Source organism: Populus trichocarpa, chromosome 6 (assembly GCF_000002775.5).
Source record: "Populus trichocarpa isolate Nisqually-1 chromosome 6, P.trichocarpa_v4.1, whole genome shotgun sequence".
Classification (NCBI taxonomy): Eukaryota; Viridiplantae; Streptophyta; class Magnoliopsida; order Malpighiales; family Salicaceae; genus Populus; species Populus trichocarpa.
The window spans coordinates 881,638-908,165 of NC_037290.2; the positions used below are offsets into that span (position 1 = coordinate 881,638).

Consider the following 26,528-nt stretch of genomic DNA (forward strand, 5'->3'; position numbering starts at 1 on the left):
TGTCAGTGTGCTTAGCCTCCGATGAGCAACTATCAGTACACCCCCGGTCCGCGCATGGGGGTGACGGAATTCCCCAACAATTGGTATCAGAGCACATGGTTTAAAGCGGTGTTTGATTTTTGCTCAAAAATGAAAGTTCTCAAAATGGTGTTTTGACCATACCACTGTGTAGAGGAGGCCGAGATGAAGCCACTGGTGAAAATGGCGTCAAAATCGGACGTCGAACATGGCCGCACTCTCCATCACTCTCCGGGAGGGCGTCTGCCCACGCGCGCAGACGCGCCCCACGCGTCTTCTTCGCCCGGATAGGCTGACCCGACCCGAATACCAGTTGACTCGACCCATGTGACTGACCCGGATATTAATGACGTCAGCATGACATAATTGTGATGTCAGCATGCACAATAGGCATGCCAGGGATGACATCAGCCTGATGTAAGCGTGACATCAGCATGCACAGTCAGCATGACATGTCAGTGTCAAGTCAGCAGACACGTCAGCAAAGTGGGACCCACCTGCCACATCATCAGCCGCGAGCCGAGCCAAGCCGAGCCGAGTTGAGCCGAGTCGTTTTGAAGCCGAGCCGAGGGATAAGATTCTGTGCAGCAGAGTCTACGTGCAACCGGATCTGAGATTGAATCTGGGCCGTTCATCAGGCCAGAATTGTTTTGATCAAAGCTTAGCCGTCTGAAGTGCGATTTGGACGATTTCAGACTTGTTTCCAGCTAATTTGATCGTTCCGGATGCAATGGTACGGTCCGATCGTTGAGATTTGAGACGAAAAATGGTGGTGGTGAATTAACGAAAGAGATTGCCCGATCAGGAGGCATCTGATGGTCATCATGGTGGTCGTTGAAGAGAAGAAGAAGAAGGTGCACATGTTTACCCAATTACATGTGCTGAACTGCTAAGTGGGGAGAAATTTAACTGCCTTGAGGGAAGGCAATATTGGGACACTCTGTAGACCCGATCATGTGGACAATTTGAGGTGAAGAGTGGAAATTGACCAAGACCAATCTTGACGAATCTAAGAATTGGTAGTCTCGCCAGATGTTGAGAAATCATGTATTAAACAGTATATTCCAAATCACTTGTAAAGGAAAGCTGCAACAAAGCTAGCAAATGGTTGTATATACGGAAAGACAGTACGATGGATAGATATGGCCTAAGAAGTTCTGTCTAGGAGATTGGGTTTTAAGCGGGACCAGTGTGACCCCTCCAATCTTTCCTGGGAACTTGCTTAGTGGAAGGATTATCCATACGGTACTATTTTCGTATATATAGCAGTTTGTAATGAAACAGTTGAAGACTAGCAGGATGGCGGCACAAGGGAACAGTTGGGTTCCAAAGGTTCAAGGATCTGATGGAGTGGTGATTTCTCCAAAGAAGTTAGATTCGGTGACTGTGATTTCTCGATGGGAGAATTGATGAAGACCCTGATAATGGAAGAGAAATACAGCAAGGGGATAAAGATTGGCACCCTATTTTGACTTGGACAGGTGTTATGACAGGATGAGCTGCTGTCAAACATAAGCAAGGAATAGGGAGAAATCTGGAGAACAGAAATTGCACGAGGGCACACGGAGATTGTGCAGGAGTACTCGTAGGATCCAATGAGGTACTGTAATGAGACAACAGGTGCAAGGAGAAGAAGTGTTCCCAGATGAAGCTCAGAGCAGAGACTGTTAAAGTTTGTACAACAGGAAGTCTCTTATGCTCTTAATGAAGACAACAGGCAAAGACCTTTCCAATGCATGAAAGGATGGAAAGAGAGCTGTTGCAGAGGCACCTAATTGAGGGGGTGCAAACGCCTGTGATAAAAGGCGACCGCCTATGATGAAAGGCGAAGACACCAAAGAGAGTTGGTGTAGGTGGAGTTGTCAAGCAGAAAGGCACAGAAGCTCCAAACATAGAAATCGAGGTGGAGGATTGCGAGGAGTATACCGCAACTTTCTTTTTCTATGTAGTCAGTGGCAGTAATCTCTCCCATAAGTGCACATGGTGGTAGAGACTTTTGGAGCCACTTTGAAGCATCTCAGATGAAGGAGGATGCGACCGCCCCATGACAACAGGCGAAGACACCGTAGAGAAGGTGTGAGGGCCGTGATAAAAGCCCCATTTCAGACCGCCGCATGGCAACGAGCGGAGACACCTAAGGAGAAGGTGTGTGGGCCACGATATGAGCCCAGTTCAGAACGCCCCAAAGCCGATGTGATGGCTAGATACAAGTGGACAGGTGTATGGATAGCCAATGAAGTGGCTATGATGAGTATGGAGACAAATGCAGGATTGACTTTCATGGATATTGCCCCCATGCTAAAGCTCAATGAGCTAGAAGACATTTGCCTTGGACAATAAGTGTGTGACTTGTGGAGCATTAAGACGCGGCTGCTATGAAGAAGCAGAAGGGCATGCGCAGGTTCCGAGAACGAGTTGACTCTTGTCAAGGTGGTGAGCTCAGTGAAGGCATTGTAATACTCAGAGTATTGTCGCACGTCAAAAATCATCTGCGCGGCATCGGCTGGCGATATTTCATTGTCTCGTTGTTGTTTGCTTGAATTTGGTTCGTTGGAGTCGCCACCTAGTAATTCATTGAGGGCTACTAGGAAACCTGATGTACTGGTCTTATCAGAGATTTGCGGGTAAGGGACTGGTTGTGGTTAGGGAAGGTATTAGCACCCCTAACACACCCTACCTGAGGTAAGCTACTTTGTGTTCTGATGTGATTTGAAAATTTAAAATATTAATTAAATTCTAAGGCTTGAATAAATCAGTTATTAAATCCCTGAATATATATAGAAACTTGTTCTTATATTTTCATGGAAAATACAACTTGATTTTATTTGTCCTTGAGATATTTAACCATATTTAAATTAACAATTAATTCTTTTTGTCCTTTTTTTTATAATTCAATAATATAAATAAAAAAAAAACAAACACACACAAACATTTCTTTTTCTTTTCTTTTCTTTCTTTTCTTTTCTTCTACATCCACATTTACATAAAATACAAAATACAAACTATGAAAAGAAAAACTCAAAATTACACAAATATAACATTAAACAATTCTAAAATTACAAAAAATGACCCAAAACAATCCGGGACAGTGCTGGTAACCTCTGAGTCGCTGGAATAGTGCTGTGAAGACCTCTGGAACAGCAAGGACAGTGGCGGCGCGTGGACCCACGCGCCGCCGTGAAATCAAACCAGAAACAGGGGGGCCAGAAATGGCTTTCTCCCCTCTTCTCTTCCTCGCCGGCGGTGACAACCACCGCTATCTGCAGAACGGAGAAACACACACAAACAGCAGTTGATTTTAATTTTTCTTTCCGTTACAGATCTGCTTCTCTGCAGATCAGTTCTTTGTTTCCTTTCTCTTCTCTGTCATGGACGGGTCTGCTGTAGAGGAGATGAGGGGAGCTGTTCGGTTCTTTGGAGAAGAGGGAAGGCAGCTCTGGTGCCCAACGGCTGTGGAAGAAGGACTGTTGTTGGAGGCCGATCTGCGCCGATGAACGAAGCTTCTTCGCATGCGGGCTGGAAGGAATGGCGATGGTGACAGGGGCGACTCCTGGTAGTCGGTGGCCGTCGCTGTTGAGGGCTGAGAAAGGAGTTGATGGGTCGACTGGGAGAGAGGCGAACTCGTGGGGAGCAGCTGAGAGGGAGGATAGTGAACGGCGGTTGGGCAAAGGCTGAGGCGATGTGGTATGGTCTGCTTCTCCTTTGTTGAGGGAAGGCTTGGTCGGCTGGGAAACTGACGATGTGGTGGGGCTTGTTTGGTCTGAAAGAGAGGGGAGTGTGGGTGTGCAAGGGCTGAGGAAGAAGATGAAGATGGAATCAGTGGGGGACGGGCTCTATGCCGGGACGAAGAGAGGGACTGTGGGAAGCTGGTGGCTGTGATAGGAGGAGAAAACAAATCAAAAAGGGGAGTGTGAGGCTGGCCGGTCGGTTGGGGGGGAACGGCCAAGGAAAGAGATGTTCGGGTCTAGTTTCTGCTTGGATCCGGGTTGGGGGTCAGCGGCTGTGGATGAAGAGGATGAGGGGGGAGCTGTGTTTGGCTGCTGGGTGAGAAAAAAATTCAACGTGGGGGCCGGCGGCTGGTTTCCCAGAGAAGAAGACTAGGGAGAAAAATTCAAAACCAGTGGGGGAGGCGCCGCCGGCCCGTTTTTTTTTAGTGGGGAGAAAGAGTTGGGTTTTAGGGTTTTTTTTGTTGAATCTGTCAAAACTAACCCCCCCCCCTTTTTTGTTTGAGTTGTGGACCAGTATTTATAGGTAAAATGTTGCATGGATCTCAAAATTGGTCCCTCAACTTTCTTTCTTTTTTGTCAATTTGATTTTTCTTAATTTTTTTGTATTTTTTTTAAAACGAGCAATATCAACGTCGACTCAATGAAGAAAATCAATGATTTTAAAAATAACGCGTTAAAAGTTGAACGCGTTCCAAATGTCTTTGAAAATTTAAATTCTTTTGAGACGATGCTAAAAATGCTAAAAATGATGCAAATGTATTGAAAATGTATTTTTTTGGATTTTCAATGTTTTTCGCTATTTTTGGATTTTTTTGAAAATTTATCAAAACATGGGTCAAAAATTGGGTAGCAACAAGTATGAAGACATATATGGATCAACCTTTATGGGCTGCCCCCATGGTTAAAGGTGGAGAGCTACCTGGACTCTTACGACTAAGAGCGAGAGACTCACGGAGAAGTAAGGCGTGGTTCCTAGGGTGGAACAGAGGGCAGGCGCAACTCCTGGATGAGTAGACTCTTGGAAGAGTGGTGAGCTTGTGATCACATTGAAATACTCAATGACTGTCGCACTTGGGAATATTCGTTTGAGGGGGTGTTGTAAGCCTTGGTGTAAGGCTTGAAAAATCATTCCGGACCGAGCATGGTTGATACGCTCGAAGGGGAATGTTGTGTTGAAGACGCTCTCAAAATGGAAGCTTGGAAGAACTGCAGAATGCAAGCTTGTGCTGAAGAAGCAAGAAAACAATTGCCCACACAAATGGCAAAAGGGGGTGATTGTTGGGATATTGCCATTTAGTGGCAATACCCCACCACTAATTGTGGCTTAGTGGAAGCATCACTAATGCCATAATTAGTGGCATGATTTCGGGACCTATTGTCCCTTTGCTATTGCTGGAGAAAGTTGCCAAGAATTGCCTATAAAAGAGGCATGTTTTGAGAGAGAAGTGAGAGTGTAGAGAAGAGAACGTAAGAGAACAAGAGAAAAAGTGAGGGGTTGCCAAGGGCAGCAGCCCTGCTGCCTTGTGCAGCAGTGTGGGAAGCCATGGGAGTTGAGTTTGAGTGAAGTGATCCTCCTCCTCCATGTATGTTGTAATCCTTTCTCTATATATCTCTAATAATATGGACTCTCCCGTGGATGTAGGCGGTTTTGCCGAACCACGTAAAATATTGTGTCAGTGTGCTTAGCCTCCGATGAGCAACTATCAGTACACCCCCGGTCCGCGCATGGGGGTGACGGAATTCCCCAACACTTGGCACAAGATTACCATAACGTCTTGATATACTGCATAAGCTTCTTAAGCTGCTCGATCTTGGCTGTGATCAGCTGATCGTCATAAATTTTACTCGTTCAGTCTCGTTAATCCTGACTGCTTTTTATCAATGATGCTCTAGCTGAAATCAGATAGCCAAGTTAACTTGACAAATTGGTCTTACTATGTCAACTTGTTTTCTTTTATTCTCTAGGTTTTTAATTTCCTTTTCTGATCAATGACACATGCCATGATGATGATATTCAGATCAGCAGCGAGAATGCGGTCTACCAAACCGAAAAATAGACCGAGGGGTTAATTGTATCAAATTCATTGTAAAGGAGTTATTGGACCAGATTAACATGGTGAAGGGCATGTGGAGATTTTTATCCATTCATCCTCCAATCCTTGATTTAAATACAATTTCAAATTTTAATTGTTCCCAATCTTATGGGAATAAATAAAAAACAGTACTTTAGTAATTCCTGATTCCATTTCTTTTTTTTATATATAATCATCGAATAGATTTATTATTGTTAATCATTCTTTTTCTTTTTCTTTTTCTTTTTCTTTTTATCATTGTTATTGTGCACTTTAATTTCTTATCTTTGTATTTTCTCTTTATTCCTGTGATATTTTTAAATCAGAATCAGAGACGATTGAAAGTAACAAAATACAAAAAACAATATATAAAAAAATAGTAAAGAATACAAAAGGCATTACTCTATGCTGAAGCAATTACTTTGGTTACTATCCAAATGAAGTCTTCCTCGCTTTAGTTTATCAGTCCCCAGTTCCCCCCTTCACGTGTAGACGAAAATAGAAAAAAAGTTAAAAGAGAACAATAAAGTATTAGATAGCCATTAATTTGTGCAGCATGTATGTTCATCAAGATACACACAGAGTACTGTGGGGGAATTAGAAGGCTACTCATCTTTTTTGTGCATGCATATTTATATAAATACATACGGAGTATTATAACAATGTTCTCGAGGCAGAACCTTCTCAATCAGAAACCATTTGTGACCATGAACATGTCTAATACAACATTCTTAGGGTAGAACCTTGTAAGTCAAAAACCCAATGATCTTTTTGTTTGTGGGCTGTACCATCATGAATTCCACCATAGAATTTCTATATAATAACAACCATTAGTAATCGTTAGGCTCTTGTTATTACTTATTTTTTTGGGACTCATATAAACAAACAAAAAAAAAAAGAAAATATAAAAAGATTTAAAAATATGGAAGAAAATAATATATATTTATATATTATTTTCTTCCAATATATATAAGGGTTGAAATTGACCAATCCAATACAACAATATATATTATTTTCTTCCAATATATTTATATATTATTTTCTTCTAATCCAAAACCAAAGATCAAACTGGAAAAGACGCGTGAATATAAGGGTTGAAATTGATCAAATTAGAGGCTTACGACAAGCACCTACATATTAGTTATAGGTATTCTTTACACCTCAACTTATGAAAATAGATGCTTACTATCATAAAAAAAAAAAAAAACATAATATGTATCAGTCTCAACGGCTCTAATAAATATCTAATATTTAAGAGAGTATCGACCATGAACATTTTAGGAACAATGTTTTAATGCAATAGGAATCTCATTATTATAACAATATTATAATTTCCGTAAAGAATCTTTGTCCAATGAACTTTATATATACTCTAAATTCATAAATCAAATATTAAATATAAATTAAACTTTTATTAATAATAAATATATATTTACATTAATATAATAATATCACATGTAACCAACTGATTGGTCGGAAGAATTAAACTAAAAGACACCGCTAACATCGGTGACTTTACAAATGATGAAAGTACAAAATAATTGTTCTCTTATTCTTGTACTACTAAATTACAAACAAATAAACTAGTGTTGCTACATCGTTTATGATCCTATTAGTCATTAACTATTATGAAAATAATGTTTTCTTTCTGATTTATTAGATGAGTACTGTTTATAATATAATAAATTATTATAAAAAATTTAACTTCTCTGAAAGAAGTTATTTAAACCCTTTTTTATAAATGCATTTATAAAAAAGATTATGCAAAAGTTTCTGGTCCTAGCCATTTTAACCCGTCGATGTATCTATGTAATAAGGTTTATTGAGTACTTTTACCTTAAACATGATAAGATATTAAAGGAATATTTTGTGTGGAAACCACTTGCATGCAGCACACACTTCCGCATGACTTGGATTTTTTCCCTCAGTGGCCTGAGTACGGACTGTCATTATAGTTGAAGTGCTCGTCAGTTTCAATATTTTTGGATTGTTTTTCTCATCTTTTTCTTAATTTCCTTGATGTCTTAATTTGGGCTTTTTTATTTGAATCTTCTTAGTTCTTAGTGAAGTTTAAAGGAAGAATATGTAATGGCTTTTTCTTTAATTACTCTTTACTCTTTTTTTTTTCTTTTTTTTTTTGAAATTATAGCCCCCAGAGAGTGGACACCCTCGTTTGAGTTATGGGACTTGTATTGTTTCATGGTATCAATTATCACTACTTTATATATGTTTTTCATGCATCTGTTTTAATGAGACCATCCACACCTATAGAAAATAATTTTCTTAACAATTAGCTAATAAATTTAAATATCACTGCCTAATCAATGAGTTTATGAGCATACAAGTTTGCAAGGATTGTGCCTCTTGTCATCGTTGCAACTGCTTAATTTCCTTGTGTTTTGGGGTGCTTGGTGATTGAATACCACAAGGCCCTCGTACACTGCTTAAGCCAACGTGTTTCGCATGATCCACTGATAAGTTTGATGCTGTATTTTGTTTCCTTTACTCCTTTTGTTTTCTTGTCTTTTGAAAATTCTGCAACTGGCCCCCTTTTTCGCAGCCTTTCTTTGCTTCCTTCTCCAGCTTTGGCTTGGTGTTTAATGTATCCCAAGTTCTCAAAACAAGAAAATTTAAATATCATCAACAACCAGTAAATAACCCATTAACAAGTGACTTAACAACACCTGCTTTCCTGACCCACTAATTAATTAATCATTTAAGTACAATTTTGAGATTTTAATTGCTCCTGATCTTCCTGTTTAAGTATTAGCTGATTCCTTTTCTTTTTCTTTTTTTCACCTCGTTTGTGCACTTTTTCTTGTCATTCTCTTTTTATCTTTCTTCTTTGTTATTTTTATGTTTCGCAACAAGAGACAATTTCAAGGAACAAGATACAAATAATAGTAAAGAAACCAAAAGGCATTAATGCATGCAGAATCAATTACTTTGGTTGCTTTCCAAAAGAAATCTTCCTCTTTTGTCGCTATCCAATAGCCCATCAATCCCTGTTTCCCCACCTTGACGTAGTGAGATGATATCACTCCTTTGAATTTTGAAGATAACTTCCGGAAGAGGAAAACAACAAAGCTGTTGAAGAGAACAAAGCATTAGATTGCCAGTTGTTGATAATCTCTCTTTTGACAACACAGTTGTGAATTACAAGGTGTTTTATCTTTTTTCTGCATGTACATTTATATATAAGAACACAAGAGTAGTGGCACATGCACCCTCACCAAGCAAAGCACAGCAGAAGTACTACTGCTATGTCGAAACTAATGGCTTCTGAATTGTCAGTAATACTCATTAGTAGACTTCTTCTCTTCGTCTCTCTTCTTCTATGGCAACTTGGCACTGGCACTACTTTCAATATTGGAACGAAAGCTGCTGCTGATAATGGCGATAACAGTACTACAAATAATTGTATCCTTACAGGTTCTGAAGGTACGAATTAATCGATCTCCTATTCTTTCGAAGATGCTGAATATATGTTTAGTTGTTATCTAGAATTGAACCCCACCAAGCTTTAATTACTAATTGACGTAGGATAGAGTTAAAGCATGGGGGTAGAAGATTAAAAAGTTTCTTTGAATTAAGTTGATTGAGAAGATAATATAAAATTAAAGAGAGATATAAATCTAAAATTTTATTTGATGATTTAAATTGTTAAGTTAAGATAGTTATTTTAATATGATATCAGAGACTATTTAGCATAGCTTTTAAAAATATTTTCATTAAATTATAAACCCTCATTTCATATAAACTTTTAGATTGAAATCATTATTTAGAACACTCAATTCAAATTTATGTGGTCCTCAAATTTTCTTTTCTTGTTCAATTTATTCCATTTATGTATTAATGTAGATTAAGTATTTTCATCTTGAACATGTGAATATCTTGTTGCGATTTAATCAAAAGAACTTTTGTGTGTTGAAACCTTTGGCAGAAAATGCTCTTCGACTCCTTTTCAGCAGTTTGCAGACCACTGGAGAGGGTGCGAAGATTAAATGTTCCTGTCATAACAGCAATGAAGCTTGTTCCATCACTGAAATGTATGTCCTAGACTTGATTATAAAATCAGTTCGTTATTAACAAAATCAAGCAATAGAAGGAGAAATTAAGAGAAAGTTTGCATGAAACCTATAAAAAAATATTCCTCTTTTTGTGAATCACTTTAATTTCTATGTCAGAAATTTGGCAGGCAAAAATTTAGACGGACAGATTTCCTCTTCAATAGGTGACTTTGAGAACTTGAAAATACTGTAAGTACCATCACTCCATCTCATTGCATGACTTGTTCATATAATACTGTGCCGTGTGCTGTGCTTGTTGAGCTAAACACCTACAGTGGTCACGATGATGGAAATTGAGGTTTGATGATATTGCCATAACAGTAATCTATCCAACAATCTGCTTACTGGTGTGATTCCTTCCTCGCTAGGGAAATTACAGCGTCTCGAAAAATTGTATGTTAAAGCTATGATTCGTGATTCTATATATATATATATAAATGATGGCATAGGCTCTGCTTAATTCTAACGGTAAAATGCCTTTGTGCAAAAATCAGGGACCTTGCAAACAATCTATTGACCGGGTCGATACCTGATAACCTGACACCGTTGCAGAGTCTGAAATCCCTGTAAGTCTGTCCCAGTTGCTTCCAGTTTTAGGATTTAATCCTTTTTTTTCTCACAAAACAAGAAACAAACAAAGAAAATGCATTTCTAAGAGTACAATTTCTTTGTGCAAAAACCAGGAACCTTACAAGCAATGCGTTGACCGGTTCCATTCCTGCGAGCCTGACAAATTTACGTAATCTGACAGTACTGTAAGTACTTCATAAGAAAACTTTTACCTTCCATTCCTTTTCTTTTTAATGTGATCGTGATAGAGTTGAGTCAAGAGAGAACAATTTTTTTTTTTTTTTTGGTTACAGAAAAATAAAAATATTAACATCAATTGAACTATAACACTTTGGCAATAAAATATATTAGAAAAAGTGTACGTAGTTCAGTCCAATCATATAACTAATAAATTATATACAACTTATAATAAAATGGCTGTGAGATTCAATAATTTGCGTCGACTCATAATGAGGCAGAATCGTGCAAGAAAGCTGCAAATCATTGTTCCATAGTTCAATTTAATTTAAATGGTGCTTGGCTTCGTCTTTTTATCTTTAAGCTGTAAAAGAATATTTGTAAAATTGCTTTTGGTCATAATAAACAATATAAAACAAATTATGCAATAAAATCCTCCCTTTAAAGAAGCATAGGAGCATGCTTAGAATGATTTAAGAGATAAAGATACTCTTATAAAATTATGTTAAGCATTAGACAAACTTATTCTCCACACAAATGAAAAGCTAATCCAAGATATACCTGTTTGTTTTTCAATGGCATTTGTATTGTCCCTTCTCATATAAAAATCAGATATATGGACAATTTTCATGGATCCTATGTGCATGTAAGAAAGAGGTATACAACAACCACCAATTTCTCTTGCAAGATTACTTGATATAGAGTGTATTGTCTCTAAAGATAGTGAAGAAATATAACTTTGCTACATCATATATAATTTTGCTAATCATTTCAAACACTGCGCTAAAAAGTTCTATTGACTGTTTTATTACCAATATTCATAAAAGTACATAATTCAATCCGTTGAAATTAACTGAAGGTCTTTTTCTTCTGGTATATATGTGTGAGTGTGGTGACTTCAACTGAACAACATTCTAGCCTCTAATGATCATAACCATGCTAAGAATTTTGAACTATGCTCTAAGAAGTTCCATTGAATGTTCTAATAAGAAAGTTTATTTAATTCAGTCAATTGCAATTTACTGAAAGTCTTTCTCTTCTTGGAACCCGTGATGATTGCACCCGAACAGCATGCTTTCCGACAACAATCTTGATGGTGAAATCCCTCAGAACCTGACTGGTTTACAATCGCTTGGCTATTTGTAAGTCAATGCTATCTATCTCTGTATGCTACCTTTGCTTTTATATCTCTACTCTTGGTTTTACATGTATTTGTGTGTGTGTGTGTGTATCCTCACTCGTATATATGTCCTGAAAATCAGGTATCTTCAAAGCAATAAATTGACAGGCCGTATACCAGACAGCATAAGTGATTGCAAAAAATTGGTAGAGATGTAAGTCTTTCTCCATATAGCCGAACATCTACTCCTTTTCTTGTGTGGTGAAAATTAAGTAGAGCTGGTAATTAATGGATAGATAGCAACTGTACATAAGAAGTCTTTCAAATTAAATACATAAAAAAAAAAAAAAAAAACATTGATTACACAGAATCAATGTTATGTGTAAAATCTCAGATGACACTTTTTACGATGGTTAAATACGAGGCGTTCATTGGCCAAAACAACGTTTGATGCAGTTAATTTGTCCGTTAGATTTAGTTGTTGTTTTGTTTTTCTGTGTTCTCACCAAGTGGTGATCATTCCACTTAACATTTTGGGTTATAAATATGAGACGTTCGGTTTGAATATCAACTAGTTAGTTACTAAAAAGTTTGTTTTGATCTTTAAGATTATAGTGTGAATTATATCAACTTAAATATTTAAATGAGATTCAAATGATGGTTTTATAATAATTTTTTAACACCCTCTCTCCCTCAAATAAAAACATTTTGAGACTTGAGATTTTCACCGTCTTATTAACCAAATATTCTTCCTTCACTATAAAATTAAACCAATGAAGGTAAAGTGCAGCGCGTCACTGCCACTTTGTTAAAAAACAACTGGCATGCACGTGATGAGCGTGCGTGCCCGTGTGCACATATAACACAAGTGGGTGGACTACTCTCTTAAAAAAAAACCATATCTTTATCATTGAATCTCAACAATCCTTTAATATAATTAGTATATACTCTAATAACTTAATGTTTGTGGAATGCTAACAATTTAACTTTTTACTTTGTAAGAAAAACATATTTTTTTAGTACAATCATGAATCTACAATTAGCTTCTAAATCGAATATTTGTGCATCGTCATGTCGCAGCTCTCTTCGGTTCAACAGCCTGAGTGGTACTATACCCAGAACTTTGGGCACACTCTCCAACCTAACAATTCTGTAAGGAACTTCAGAACCAGTTATTAAGTTACATGAATATACATGGTTTCAACAATGTTTACTGCTGTTATCATTCAAACATGATTATTTTTTCATTGCACATACACATTGTGTCATTCAATGTGCAGGGATCTTTATAGTAACTCGTTGTCAGGCCATATTCCTGTCGAACTGGGAAACCTGTCTTCCCTCCATACTTTGTATGAAGAATACACTCACCGCTTCTTTTATTTTCTCTTCCAAGTGTACTATAAGTCACCTACTTATTCCTCTGTTTCCCTTTGTAAAAAGGTATCTGGATGACAATGATCTCGAGGGAAACCTTCCTAAGGAACTTGAGAATTTGGTCAAACTTCAATTCCTGTAAGTATCTTTCTTTTTATTTTTAACAATGGGGAAGTCGAATTGGTCAGTCATCAATGCCAGTCATCCTAAGGGAGGAATGGTATAGCATGCAAGGTTCAATCCTCCTCTAGAGAGTTTGAGTTTAAAAATGCCTCATTGTCAAGATATAATACGTTGTCATATCTTTGGCCCTAATTTCTTCCAGCTACTTGTCATCCAACAAGTTTAACGGAAGTATTCCTGAGACATATGCAAAACTTACCAAAATGAAAGACTTGTAAGTTTCTTCCTTGATATTTTTTTTCGTGTATCATTGTAATGTATTTAATTCTACTATGTGTTGTCATTAATTAAAAGAAGGCTTTTGTGTCAATGCAGTGTAGTTGGTGGAAACTATTTGTCTGGTAAGATACCTAATTATTTTGGAAAATGGGGCAGTCTCACCAAACTGTAAGTGTTCTATAATGAGTGTTTGTTTTTTTTTTTTTCTCATTATTCTTTAATATGATATGATCTATAGAGGAGTTAATTAAATTTATCAAAGCTAACCAATTCGTTTTAGCTGACCATGTTATTATGTAATTGTCAGGGATCTTATAGGAAATAATTTTGAAGGGAATCTGCCTGCGGAAACTTTTAGTCTGCAAAAATTGAAGTTCTTGTATGTGCAACCCTGTGATGCCATGCATTTTATTTTCTTATTAATGAACTCTAAAGTCTTGTTCGATGATTCCAGGTTGGTCAGTGACGTAAGTAATCCTGGAATATCTTTCCCAAAACATGAAGTAATATCTGGAAGTTTGACTAAAGTGTGAGTATTGTTTCTCTCCATATAGTGTTAATTGCTGGTTATCCATCATGGAAGCTAAAGTCTGGCGTTAGAAGCTATCATAGGATCAAAACTAGAGATATTAAATAGGAGATTAATTCTAGGATCAAAACTTAAGAAGGACGGGGTGGCATTTAGGAAGGTGAGGGCTAGTTTCTTTTTATTTAGCTAGATCAAGGCCTATATATTGCTCATCCTGATAAATGAAAACTAAATCTTCAAATATGATTCCCTTACTTCTTCAATTGTTTATACAGGGTTCTGAGGAATTGCGATATTAGTGGCCAAATACCTGAATACATTGGCCGATGGCCTCAGTTAATATATCTGTACGTTCTCAAATATTTATTCCACTTTAGGTAGTTTAACTTCTTATTCATCTAAGGCTACTACTTTTGGTATTGCGGTGCAACCACCGCAGCACCGCACTTAATGTTGCGCCAGTGCACAAGAAATTGCTTAAAATCTTTGGTATTTTGGCTCCCTGCACTTATTCGCAACTCTTGCTTATTCTTTCAAACTTCAGTATAAAATTCAATATGATATTATCTATGTTGAGTGCTATAGAACCAATATTCGATGTGTTTTGCTTTTGTCTTGCAGTGACCTGAGTTTCAACAACTTAACTGGTGGCATTCCCGATTCATTTCAGAACATTAGTTACAAGTTGTATGTGTTCTTCAAGCATTAGACGTTTCTGTTTATTTTTATGATAATGTACAGCTGGCAGACCAATGTTGCTAACGGGTTGTTGTTTCCCGCGTAGATTTCTAACAAACAACTTGCTTGATGAGCTTCCGTCCTGGATCACTAGCAAGCAAAATCGATCTTCCTATCCTGAAACGTAAGACAGTACTTAGATTGACAACAAATTTCCTTAGTATAACTTACTGCTATGGAATTTTACTTTACTTACTCTTGGCGTGAAGCATGATTCAATAGTGCAAGAGTAGATTGGCAATAGTGTACATATTTTTTATTTGTTCAATCATTCATATATATTTAACTATATTATTATAGTGTATTTTTTTCTGTTAAGCCATGTTCTTAATGGCTATAATAGGTGCTTAATAAATCACTTGTAAATCATTAAAAAACTGTATTATTATAGTTATTATAATTATATTTATTTGTAATGTTTGTATTGTATTTAAACAGGAATAGCAATAGCAATAAATCATATCCATCAAAATTGCTCAACCTACATAGAGTTAGTTGTTAGGCTCAACAATTACATAATATTAAGTTATTATGTGATATCCCTGAAATAGTTTTGTGATAATATTCTCAAATAAAAACTCTTTAAATTTAAAACTTACACATGTCTAGTACTACTTTGTGTTAAAGTATTAATTTAAGTTAGATTTAAATGAATTTATGATTGTTATCAAAGTATCATCTCAACACAAAATTTTAAGTTATTCGATAAGGTTTCAGAATATGATTTGTATTATTTTCTAGTACAATTTTTTCTTAGAAATATATTTTTTGAACTTGAAACTTGCACAAGTTTATCACTATTTTATATATAAAATTAGTTTTAATTAGAAAGAATATGATAATTAGTTTCAAATTGATGATCATTTAATCGGCAATTCTTTAATATTATATTAAAAAACTATTTTAATTCAAAACTTTAAACCATTAAATAAAATATCTGGAATGATTTTATATTAACTCTCTAACACGGAATGTGTTAAAATATTAAGATTTTATTAAATAATTCATAGTATATAATCAACAAAGGATTTTAAAGAATATATATATATATGAGTGCCTGCATTACGAATGTGTTGTTTGTAAAATGGTAATTTCTCCTTCTCCTTGACTAAATTGTTTCTTTTCCACCTCAACATCGTGTTGAAATATGAAGCATTTTAGAGAGTACGTAATTTTATTTTATTTTATTTTTTATAATCGTGGATTTTATTAAAAACATGGCTATAGAGAGTACGTAATTAAAATTATATAAGCTTCATGTTTATCAATTGTTATTTTGCAGGTATCTTTCATACAATAACTTCAAAGGGAACTGTACAAATTCAACATGCTGGGGACCGGAACAAGTACACATGTAAGGGGACAGAGCAGGCTCCTGTTCATCTGGCTTTCTGTGACACTGTTATTTACTTTCGTAAATCAGTTTTGAAAGTTTCACACTGATTTTTTTTTTTTTTTTTATGATCCATGATCTTGGTGCTTTTTCAGTCATCCGACTAGGTATGTGGTATCATCATTTTCTACAACAAGAGTAATCATGAAGTATTTCTAACAAAAATTTCTCTGTTAATTTCTTAGATCTTTCATAGATAAGATGATGCAGAAGGAAACATGTCGTCGAAAGCGTATGTTCATTCTTCTGATAGCTAAATGAAGTTGTTTTGCATATACTGTATATCAAATTGGAATTAGTTATTTAAACCTTCTTCTTCTTTCTTTACACAGATAGAAAGCTACAATCCTTAGTCATTAGACAAACTGTCTAGGAGTTAGCATTAGTACATGAACTAGATTGGCCACCATGGCCAAAGTTGAGGAGCTATTTTGGTCTCTTTAAAAGGGCATTTTCTAGTCTCAAACTCTCTAAAGAGAGGGTTTGAACATAACACTTCCTTGCAAGTAGAAGGAAATCACTAAAATTAGACAAGAGGTCTATTGATGAAATTCTCATCTAACTTAATCATTGAAAATAATATGGAGAGAATTGTTTCTACTGAATTCTATCCACTTTATGAGAACAATCATCTTTCTACTGAAAATAAGTTTTCTCGCAGACAAATCCTTGTTTATAAATTGTGGTGGTGAGGAGGTAACCGTGGGAAAGGCTCATTATCATAACGATACCTCAACATCAAATTTTTTTCAAAGTCCAAACGACGATTGGGCTTATAGCTATTCTGGAGACTACTTTTGGGCCAGAATCAATGACAGTACTTTAGTAAGAAACTCGACATGTGAAGTTTCCAGTCCCGAGGCAAAATTAGATAACAATTTCCGCCTTGCTCCTGTCTCTCTAACGTATTATGGGCTTTGCTTGAGTAATGGCAAGTACCATGTGACACTTCATTTTGCTGAAACATTATACTCGAAGGGAGAAGATAACAGCAGAGTAGGGAAACGTGTGTTCGATGTGTATATTCAGGTAAGTATTTCACTTTTCAGAATGCCAATTTATGTAGTAATATCACACTCTTAAGGAACTCTTGATGGCAGAAAGAGAGAGTGGAGAAAGACCTCAACATAAAGGAAGCTCTTGGAGGACAAAATGAAGAACTAAAGCGACAATACACCACCAAAATACGTGATGGTTCGTTGGAGATCCATTTCTTCTGGACTGGCAAAGGATCTCTGTACAATCCACCTGCTATCAATGGACCTCTCATATCAGCTATTTCAGTCACCCGTGGTAGGAAAGGAAGCAACACTTACCCTTTTCTGATAAAACCCAGAATTCTGTTACTCTGAGAATAAATTATTGCTTGCATTTTACAAGCTGCTGTTTTTTGTTTCCAAAGTTCCCAGAAAACTACGTCCTTGGGAAATTGCGGTGATTGCAGTAAGCTGTATTTTATTTCTGCTGCTGCTGCTGGCTTTCATGTGGAGAATGGGCTGGATAGGAGACAGAGAATTACGGGGTAAACACTAAGAGAAGAAGATTTATGAACATAATCTGTTATCTATCTGAATAATTCTTAAGATAATTGTGGTTTAATTCATTTGTTATTGGAATAGAAACAAAACTGAAGATCGGAGGAAAACCTTTCACCCTTAAACAGATCGTTGATGCAACTGGAAATTTTAGCCCCGAGAACGAGCTTGGTAGGGGGCGTTCTGGGATAGTATACAAGGTTAAAAAAATTTCTTGCTCATAAAATTTTGTCTTTAAAGGGATAATTTTTTTATTTTCTTTGATTTCTCTTCGTTTCTTCATGTGGAGAATGCAGGCTGACCTGCCAAATCTGACAGTAGCAGTGAAGAAGCTAGACCCAAAGTCAAAAGCAGTTGATGAAATAGCAAGCGAAGTTTATGCTAAGAAGGCCTTGGACTTGAAACATGACAACGTTGTTACATTGCTTGCTAGTTATTCCAAAAGGCACCTGCATTTGCTCATCTACGAATACATGAAACATGGCTCACTTGGACAAGTTTTATTTGGTATTTTTTTTTTTATCTCAGTTTCAATCCCAGCGTTGATAACCATGTTGCTTCTGTTATGTAGCTAGGATTTATTTGATATGTTTCATTTCATGAAAGAATATTATAAAACCATAGATGAGGTATCCTTTTTTCATGATATTTTACGTTTCTGTGTCTAAATTTTTTAATTAACCTTTTGTATTGTTTTGTATTCAAATTTTATTCTCTCTATACAACAGTTACTCACGATTGTTGTTCATCTTTTGAGATTGTAAGTGGTTTAGCTTCCACCTTCATAAAACTCTTGGAACTTTGAAAGGCTTCACTGCTCTGTGTGTGTGTGTGTGTGTGTGTGTGTTGAGTTTGATTTTCAAAATCTACAACGTGAGAGGATATTGACTAGTGCCATGGGGATTTGCAGGTACAAATTCTACCGAGCAACTCGATTCGCCGGAAAGATCTACAATCTGCCAGGGTATAGCGAAGGCTTTGAAGAATCTACTTAGATGGAATCCACAAACAATTCAAAAAAGCACAGGTAATGATTTAGTTGTTTATATGTGGATCAATCAAAACAATTTCAATGAAGAACATGACATAACTGAATTGAAGCCATTTTTTGTCCTCACACAAAATTTAACTTATATCGCTATATGTGTGTGTGAGAGATTGAGTATTGACTTGGTTATTTGCAGATTCAAATCCTAAAGTGCAACTTGATTGGCAAAAAAGATTTAATATCTGCAGGGGAATAGCAAAGGGTTTGAAGTATCTACATGAAAGGAAGCCACAAATAATTCACCGAAACATTAAATCCACTAATATTCTGCTTGATGCAAGTTTGAATCCCAAAATATCAGATTTTGGATTGGCAAAGCTTTACGAGGAGGGAAATCCATACATTGCAGTTGGAGCAGGAAAACAACTGTAAGTATAAAATTATCTTACAATTTTTTTTTCCTCTATGAAGTTTAATTCTGAATACTGGAAAGGTGCCGATCATAGTAATGCACCTTTTCATACTGTTATTAAAGATGTCTCGGGTCGGGTTTTAAAGTAAATATGATAGGAGTTAATTCGGTCAAATCCAATTAACTTAGCAGACTAACTCACGACTAACTCAGTCAAAACTTCATTTGATTTTTTTTTAGAAAAAATATAGTTTTAACTTTAAAAAAAACACTTAAAACAACTCCATTTTAAATTGAACATTGGTTAACCACCTAATTTATGATCCCGGACCGGGTTTAATAACTTTGCCTTTTCGGCTGATAGTTGACACCAGGCTGCTTAGAGAAAGAAATCGGGTTCCCTATTTAATCTATCATTTCTTTGCAATTTCAGTTCATACATGGCACCAGAATATGCAACCCGAAGAGCCATGACTGTCAAGGTCGATGTCTTCAGTTTTGGGATCCTTCTTCTTGAAATCGTTAGTGGGAAAAATAATGCAGATTCTACTGGGGACGAAAACTCTGTTTTTCTTCTAGATACGGTAAGAGCTAGATACAGTTTTTCTTTAATTAAACTTTTTGTCAAAATAACAAAAATTAAGTACCCGCTTCAATGCTTTATCTTAAAAAATGGAAAAAGAAGAATCTACCATTGATATTTTCCGGTCTCATAGCAACCATCATCCAATTGATGTATTCAAGAAACTCCTAATTTAGGATTGGATGTTTCAGTATTATTAGTATCCATCGATCGGACATTAATAGGGAGTAAAAGCATGTAGATATGATGCTCTTTTGAGGACTTATTGCTTATAGGTTCTCACATAAATGCAGGCCAGTAAGTTGCATGCGAAGCAAGAACTTGAACAGCTAGTTTACACAAGGTTGGACACTAGTAGTGAAAGCGGACAAGCAAGCATTGCCTTGAACCTGGCAATAATGTGCACCGATCAATCACCTTCTCTCAGGCCTACAATGTCTCAGGTTGTGGCTGTACTTGAACGTTCAAAAACCATTGAGGATATTTCTAAAGAGATCAATACCTCGGCATGATTTGGCGTCTGTCCTGCGTTACCGGATGGTCGATATAGCTTGTGGCTGTGTGTTTTGTTTAGTTTCTCTACATTTATGGATAGTTATCTCCTTGGTTTCTTTTCCTTGATGTCCTTGTGTTTTTCAAAGTGATCAATACCTTGGAACGATTTGCAGTCTGTCCTGCAAGACCTGATGGTCGATATAGCTTGCGATTGTGTGGTTTGTCAATTTCTCTATATTTATGGATATTTATCTCATTGTTTTCTTTTATTCCTTGATGTCCTTGTCTTTTTTATTGGAATCTTCTTGGAAAATATTGGAGTAAAAAAACACTCCCTCTGGTACCATAAGAGAGTCCTCTTGTTTTTTTAGATGCCCCAAAATGTACGTCTTTTGCCAAAAAAATCAAAAAATTAAGAAAAGGTATATGCCAAGAATAGTAGACTTTTCTTTACAGATTCCAATGCACAAAGCTGGCTCTTGTTTTCACCAAGTTTTTGGATGTGTGTTTTCTTAACTTATTTGAGAGAGACAACAAAATAAAATCAAATACATCAATTTAGTCATCCAAAGGACACAATATTGCAAAAATAGAAAATTATTTAGTTAATTCCCTTATTCTTGAATATCTACAAGGAACATCAAGAAAAATAACTTTGAAGGAATCTACCTTGGTGACAAGTCTAAAATGGATGTTGTGGATACATCAACCATGACTTGGGTCATTTTTAGTGGTGGAAAATAGAAAATTATTTATTTAATTCTTGAATATCTACAAGGAACATCAAGAAAAATAATTTTAAAGGGAATCTACCTTCTTGACAAGTCTAAAATAGATGTTGTGGGATCCATCAACCATGACTTAGGTCATTTTTAGTGGTGGAAAATAGAAAATTATTTAGTTAATTCCCTTATTCTTGAATATCTACAAGGAACATCAAGAAACATAATTTTGAAGGCTAGATGGAAAATAGAAAATTATTTAGTTAATTCCCTTATTTTTGAATATCTACAAGGAACATCAAGAAAAATAATTTTGAAGGGAATTTATCTTCTTGACAAGTCTAAAATAAATGTTGTGGAATCCATCAAACATGACTTAGGTCATTTTTAGTGGTGGCCCCATTATTTGTCTTCTTCTTTTTTATTTTCCCACTATTTTTTCCCTATAATTGCCCCACTTCAGCTATCTGCCAAAAAAGAGAAAGTGGCTTTAACAAAGCATCTATACCTCAGCCCTTTTATATTAGCAATGATGACCCCAAAATTATTCTAATCTCCAATGCTTGGACTATGGTATGGCTTCTCTCAGTAGTTCTTTACAGTTCTTTGGTCACAGCTAAACGAACTCCGCCACTTGCAGCAAGGTGAATTTTTCTTTTTCTTGCTCTCATGACCATCTTTGTCTTTATGGTTCAGGCTATTTGAGTATGCTTTCACTTCTAGCGTTTGTTCTTTGATTGATAAACTTTTTCTGTCCTTTCAGGATTTAAATTTCCGCCCTGAATATTCAAGATCTATAAGCAGCCATCGGTAAGAATTTCTAACTCAATTTCTCTTTTAAAGGCTGTTCATTTGTTATGTTGGGTTACGAGTGATCAGATAAGGTTTCCTGCGTTGAACCATGGAGTCAATTTGCCAACGTAGGTTGTTGCTGAAACTGGACGTGCCTTCCATTTTTCTAATCAAATGTTTTTTTCAAGGACTAGAAAATAGAAATTCTATGATTTACTTGCATGTAATTGATGAAATGCTCGGATTTCAGAAGGCTAAAGATGGGAATGAAGTTTAAAATCTATATGGTCTGTAGGACGCTTTAGATTGTATCGCATTCGTGTTTATCATTATAGATGACTATGGAATAAAAAAAAAAAGACTTTCTTCTACAGGTAAAATACAAGAAGATGGCAGTAGTAGTAGATGCTATGCTTCAAAGCCTGACACAACAAGTGTTCACAGCTCTGCAAGAACATGCTAGATTTGCACTTGACTTCAAAGATCAGTTTGAATTAATGAAGACCAGGCTAGACCTTACAAAGGCCCTGCTTGCTGACACAGAGAACCTCAAGGAAAAGAAGAAAGTTGTCAAGGCCATTTTGATTAGCTTGAGAGACCTAATTTACGAAGCTGACAACATAATGACAGATTGCCTTGTTAGAGATGAATATCAGAAAGAAGCATCCTGCACCAGTTTGACACTTAAGAAGCCACTGTTCTGGTATCAAACAGGCAAGAAGTTGAAGGACGTTAATGCAAAACTGGGGGAGATGGAGAAGTCACTAGGCGAGCATTTAAAATACCAGGACCAGAGCGACCATGGAGATAACACAGCCCAGAGTATGAAATACACAGCACAGGACTATGTTCCGTCTGAGATAATTGGACTAGAAGAGGATCTGAAAAGGTTAAAAGGCTGGATTGGTGACACAAAAGATGAACTTCTCCTAGTCGGCATCGTCGGGATGGGAGGCTTGGGTAAAACCACCTTTGCCCAGAAAATTTTTAATGATCAACATGTAGCTGGTCGTTATGATAACATGATTTGGGTGTCGGTTTCTCAAGTTTCAAGTGACATGAGGATCATGAGGAGCATGCTGGAACAATTAGAATCGCATTGCTCTGTGTCTGATGAAGCTCAAATGTTGCACAAACTCAATGAACTACTTAAAGGCAAGACATGCCTCATTGTTATGGATGATGTATGGAAAATTAATCAAGGATGGTGGAATCAATTTTTCTCAGGATTGCAGAGTGCAGTTGGAGAAAGCAGCTGCATCATAATCACAACTCGAAACGAAGAAGTCTTAACTAGCATGGGAGTTGACAAGTCACGGGTTCATCGGCCAAAATTGCTAACAGCCAATGATAGCTGGTTGCTGTTCAGCAAATCTGCGTTTTCCAGGTGCAGGGATAGAAAATGCCCAGATGCTCAATTCGAAAGAGTTGGTAAAGAACTCTTGGAGAAATGCGGGGGACTTCCACTGGCAATCAAGGCAATAGCAGCACTTTTGGCTCCAAGATCAAATTCAGTTCGCCAATGGAATGAAATCAATGAAAATTTTCATGAACTGACTGCCGGAAGAAATTTTAACTCAGTGATGGCGTCTCTTCAACTGAGCTATGATGAACTTCCAATACATTTAAAACAATGTCTATTGTGTTTCTCCGTTTATCCTGAAGACTCCGAGATACAAGCAGAGCAACTGGTCCATTGGTGGGTTGCAGAGGGGCTAATCCAGGGCAAGGGCTCAAAAACCGCAAAAGAATTGGGTTTTCGTTACCTCTCTGAACTAGTCACTAGGTGCTTGGTTGAAGCTGTGAATAGACGAGGATATGATGGAAGAGTCTACTGTTGCAAGATGCATGACATGGTGAGGGAACTGACCACTAGAATAGCAGAGGAAGAGTCATTTGGCAAATTTGATGAACAGGGCAAGCAGGAAATGACTGCAAATTCCCGTTGGTTGGGTTTTACAAGTGAAATGAACCCAGAACCATTGAAGAAAAGTTCAAAGCTCAGAGCCTTGCTGATAATGTCAACTAATGATCAAGTTGTGTTTGGTAGGCATTTTGGGTTGCTTGGTTCTCTCAGAGTGTTGGATTTCTCCCTGACTAAGTTGGAGAAGATTTCTACAGAGGAACTCGTGGAATGGATTTCCTCTCTTAAACGCTTGGCATATTTGAATCTAAGTGGTATTGTAGGCCTTAAAGAAGTACCATATTCGTTCAGAAAGCTCCGCAACCTTCAGTTTTTGGTTTTTGCTGGACGCAATGACCTAGGCAAAATAGATCAAATCACTTCTTTGAAAAAGTTGGTGGTCTTGGATTTAGGATCTTGTTTCCATTACCTACCTTCAGGAATAGAAAGGCTCTCCTATCTTCAAGAACTGTCTGGATTCAAAGTGGCATCCAGTAGCAGATCAGCAGCAAGTTGCAAGTTTTGTGATCTTGAAAAACTTGTCCACCTAAGAGTGCTGAGAATGAGTATCGGCAAGGACAGTGAAATTACAGAAAATGAAAGGGAGGTACTCTTGAAGCTCAAGAAGCTTAAGGTACTAGCCATTGATGCCCAAGATTGTGAAGACAACATTATCTCTACGATGCTTAATATCCTTTCACCTCCTCCAAGTCTCCAAGAGTTGTATCTCAGGCGTTATCACCAAGGTACTCTTCCTACATGGATCAATCCTGAGAGGCTTTCTAAATTGCAATACATTTGTATTGAGAATGGAGAAATCATTGACTTCCAAACAAGTCCTCTGTCTGTAGATGGAAGAGATTTTCCTTGGAACATTGAAGGTCTATGTTTTAAGGTCCTGCGAAATTTAAAGCTGGACTGGAAAAACGTGGAAAAGGATATGCCTTCGTTACAATATGCAGAGGTTAGTGGTTGTCTGAATTTGATAAATTTTCCACATCCTCTCGACAAGCTGGCTACATGGAGGAAGAGTGAAGATTGAAGAGTTGGGAATAGGAAAAAAAAAACAAAGGATCATCTTCTCTACAAAGCTTTTGAGGATGTGGAAAATGTACCGGTGTGGCAAGAACTCTGTGTGCTGGCTTGTTTGTTTGTTTGTTCAGTTTGGTTGTGATTTGTATTCAGCATCATAAAGACTAAGTGTTTATTTTAAGAAAATCCTTTATTTTGCTGTAGAATTTCAATAACATCATAATGGAATGAGTATTTTTATTATTGTTGTTTTGATATTCCATAATGGCATAATATATTACACTTGGGCACTTGGGAGTTCATGCAAATGTGAAATATTTCTCTCTTTATGGGATTGACAGTGAGATGCCACAATCTATCTTCAAAAAAAAATATTTCTAAAGTGAAAGTTCAGCTAGATGGAGACTGATTATGATGAAAGATAAAATTCTACTAAAAAAAGTCTAAACCATAAGAACTTTGTTTTGAATTTATATTATTAAATACTAGTAAAATGGTCTTAAACAAAACTAAAAAATAATAAAAAAGTTCTAAACTAAATCGCGAACAGTAACTTTCACATCTAATATGGAGGCCTTGACCTCACATGGCTACTTACTTTATCACTGGAACAGTGAAAACATTTCCAATTTATCATTGTTCTTCTTCTTTATGTTATAGTATTATAAACAATGGTCCAGAAAAGCTTACAGTCTTGGTCAAATTCCAAGTTCTATTGGTAAGCTACCAATGAGTTGATTCTCTTTCAAATCTCTAATTAAACCAAGAAGCATTAAAGACCAAACCAGATAGAATTGAATAAAAATGGAAGTCATGGAAAGTTGAGATGGCATCCACGAAACTATTTTCAGTAAAAAACTACAATCCTGCTTACATTCTGAGTATTTTCAGTAAGGAAAGGGGCCTTATTAACTAGAGTGCTTCAGAATTCAAGATATATTCCAAAAACAAAGGAAGAGCTCTGGTTGGGATGATACTTCCAGAGTGTCAAGGTATTTCAGATTCCCCAGTTCCGCGGGTATGGCACCAAGTTGTTTCCCAGAGAGCTGTCTATGCAAGAATACAACTTAATTGCTAATCAATTTACCTGGGTCAACATGTGATCGTTCCAAAAAGGGGACATTTTCACTAATCTAAGAACTAAAGAAACCTTTCTTTGTTAATAAAGTGAATCCATGTGTAGCTATCCTAGCATGTGCCTACTACATTAATCGACACAAACTCTCATTATTTAAGGGCAAAAGACTCTCTTTCTAGTTCCCTCTCTTTCATGTTGTCTTTGAAAACAATACACAAAACATTATTATCCACGTATAATCGTTAAAATTATAATGTACTGGCTCAGCCATGTTCTTCAGCCATTCTTTTTTTTTTTTTTTTTGTTCTCCTTTGATCAGCTCATCATGCACTGGCTCTGTTTAATTATAATGTATAAAACTGCAGGGTATGCACCGATAAGAATATTGATACTTTATGTAAAGGTTCAAGATGCACCACCAGCTATGAACTGACAGCTTCTGTTCCTAATCTTTTATTATGTTTGGGGCCCTAAAAAATGTAGCTCATGCGTACGCAGAATAGCAGCAAGAGGTGACCATCTTATGAGCTCTTCCTCGTGGGACGAGACAAGTTACCAAAATTATTAAATCTGGACCAGATTAATTTGGTGGTTGAACCGGTTTAGATAAAACAAAAGACCAGCTAATGTAACAATTCAGCAAAACTCGATCAACCTGACAGGTTGACCCATAACCCGGGTGAACCCGAATGAGACCAAGTCATTTTTTAATGTGGTTTTTCTCCTATACCTCTCCTTTTTTATATTTTTTTAGTTAGTTATTAACACTTTTTAAAGTTTACTGTATATAATAC

At 36.5% G+C, this 26,528-nt stretch overlaps 2 protein-coding genes across 4 annotated transcripts; both read left to right on the forward strand.

The window, feature by feature from the left end:
* Positions 1–8,856: 8,856 nt before the first annotated feature.
* Positions 8,857–20,476, forward strand: LOC7458511 (probable LRR receptor-like serine/threonine-protein kinase At1g53430). Of its 2 annotated transcripts, XM_052454152.1 has the most exons (21): positions 8,857–9,259; positions 9,762–9,867; positions 10,006–10,077; positions 10,210–10,281; positions 10,383–10,454; positions 10,572–10,643; positions 11,706–11,777; positions 11,898–11,969; positions 12,836–12,907; positions 13,036–13,107; positions 13,199–13,270; positions 13,458–13,529; positions 13,631–13,702; positions 13,842–13,913; positions 13,989–14,063; positions 14,339–14,410; positions 14,685–14,750; positions 14,848–14,925; positions 16,084–16,155; positions 16,290–16,426; positions 16,856–17,005. In XM_052454152.1, the coding sequence occupies exons 1-20, from the start codon at positions 9,040–9,042 to the stop codon at positions 16,351–16,353; spliced, it is 1,617 nt and encodes a 538-aa protein (XP_052310112.1). In that variant the 5' UTR covers positions 8,857–9,039; the 3' UTR covers positions 16,354–16,426; positions 16,856–17,005. The 2 variants fall into 2 exon arrangements, with proteins under 2 accessions (XP_052310112.1, XP_052310111.1); XM_052454151.1 differs by lacking the exons at positions 8,857–9,259; positions 9,762–9,867; positions 10,006–10,077; ... (14 more) ...; positions 14,848–14,925; positions 16,084–16,155 and adding exons at positions 17,295–17,487; positions 17,597–17,716; positions 17,814–17,929; ... (3 more) ...; positions 19,563–19,713; positions 20,006–20,476 and having other exon boundaries at positions 16,307–16,426; positions 16,856–17,223.
* Positions 20,477–21,426: 950 nt separating this feature from the next.
* On the forward strand, positions 21,427–24,899 carry LOC7458512 (disease resistance RPP13-like protein 4). Of its 2 annotated transcripts, none has more exons than XM_024603852.2 (3): positions 21,427–21,573; positions 21,693–21,739; positions 22,082–24,899. In XM_024603852.2, exon 3 carries the CDS (start codon positions 22,111–22,113, stop codon positions 24,664–24,666), a length of 2,556 nt encoding a protein of 851 aa, XP_024459620.1. In that variant the 5' UTR covers positions 21,427–21,573; positions 21,693–21,739; positions 22,082–22,110; the 3' UTR covers positions 24,667–24,899. The 2 variants fall into 2 exon arrangements, with proteins under 2 accessions (XP_024459620.1, XP_002307892.1); XM_002307856.4 differs by having other exon boundaries at positions 22,096–24,899.
* Positions 24,900–26,528: the final 1,629 nt, after the last annotated feature.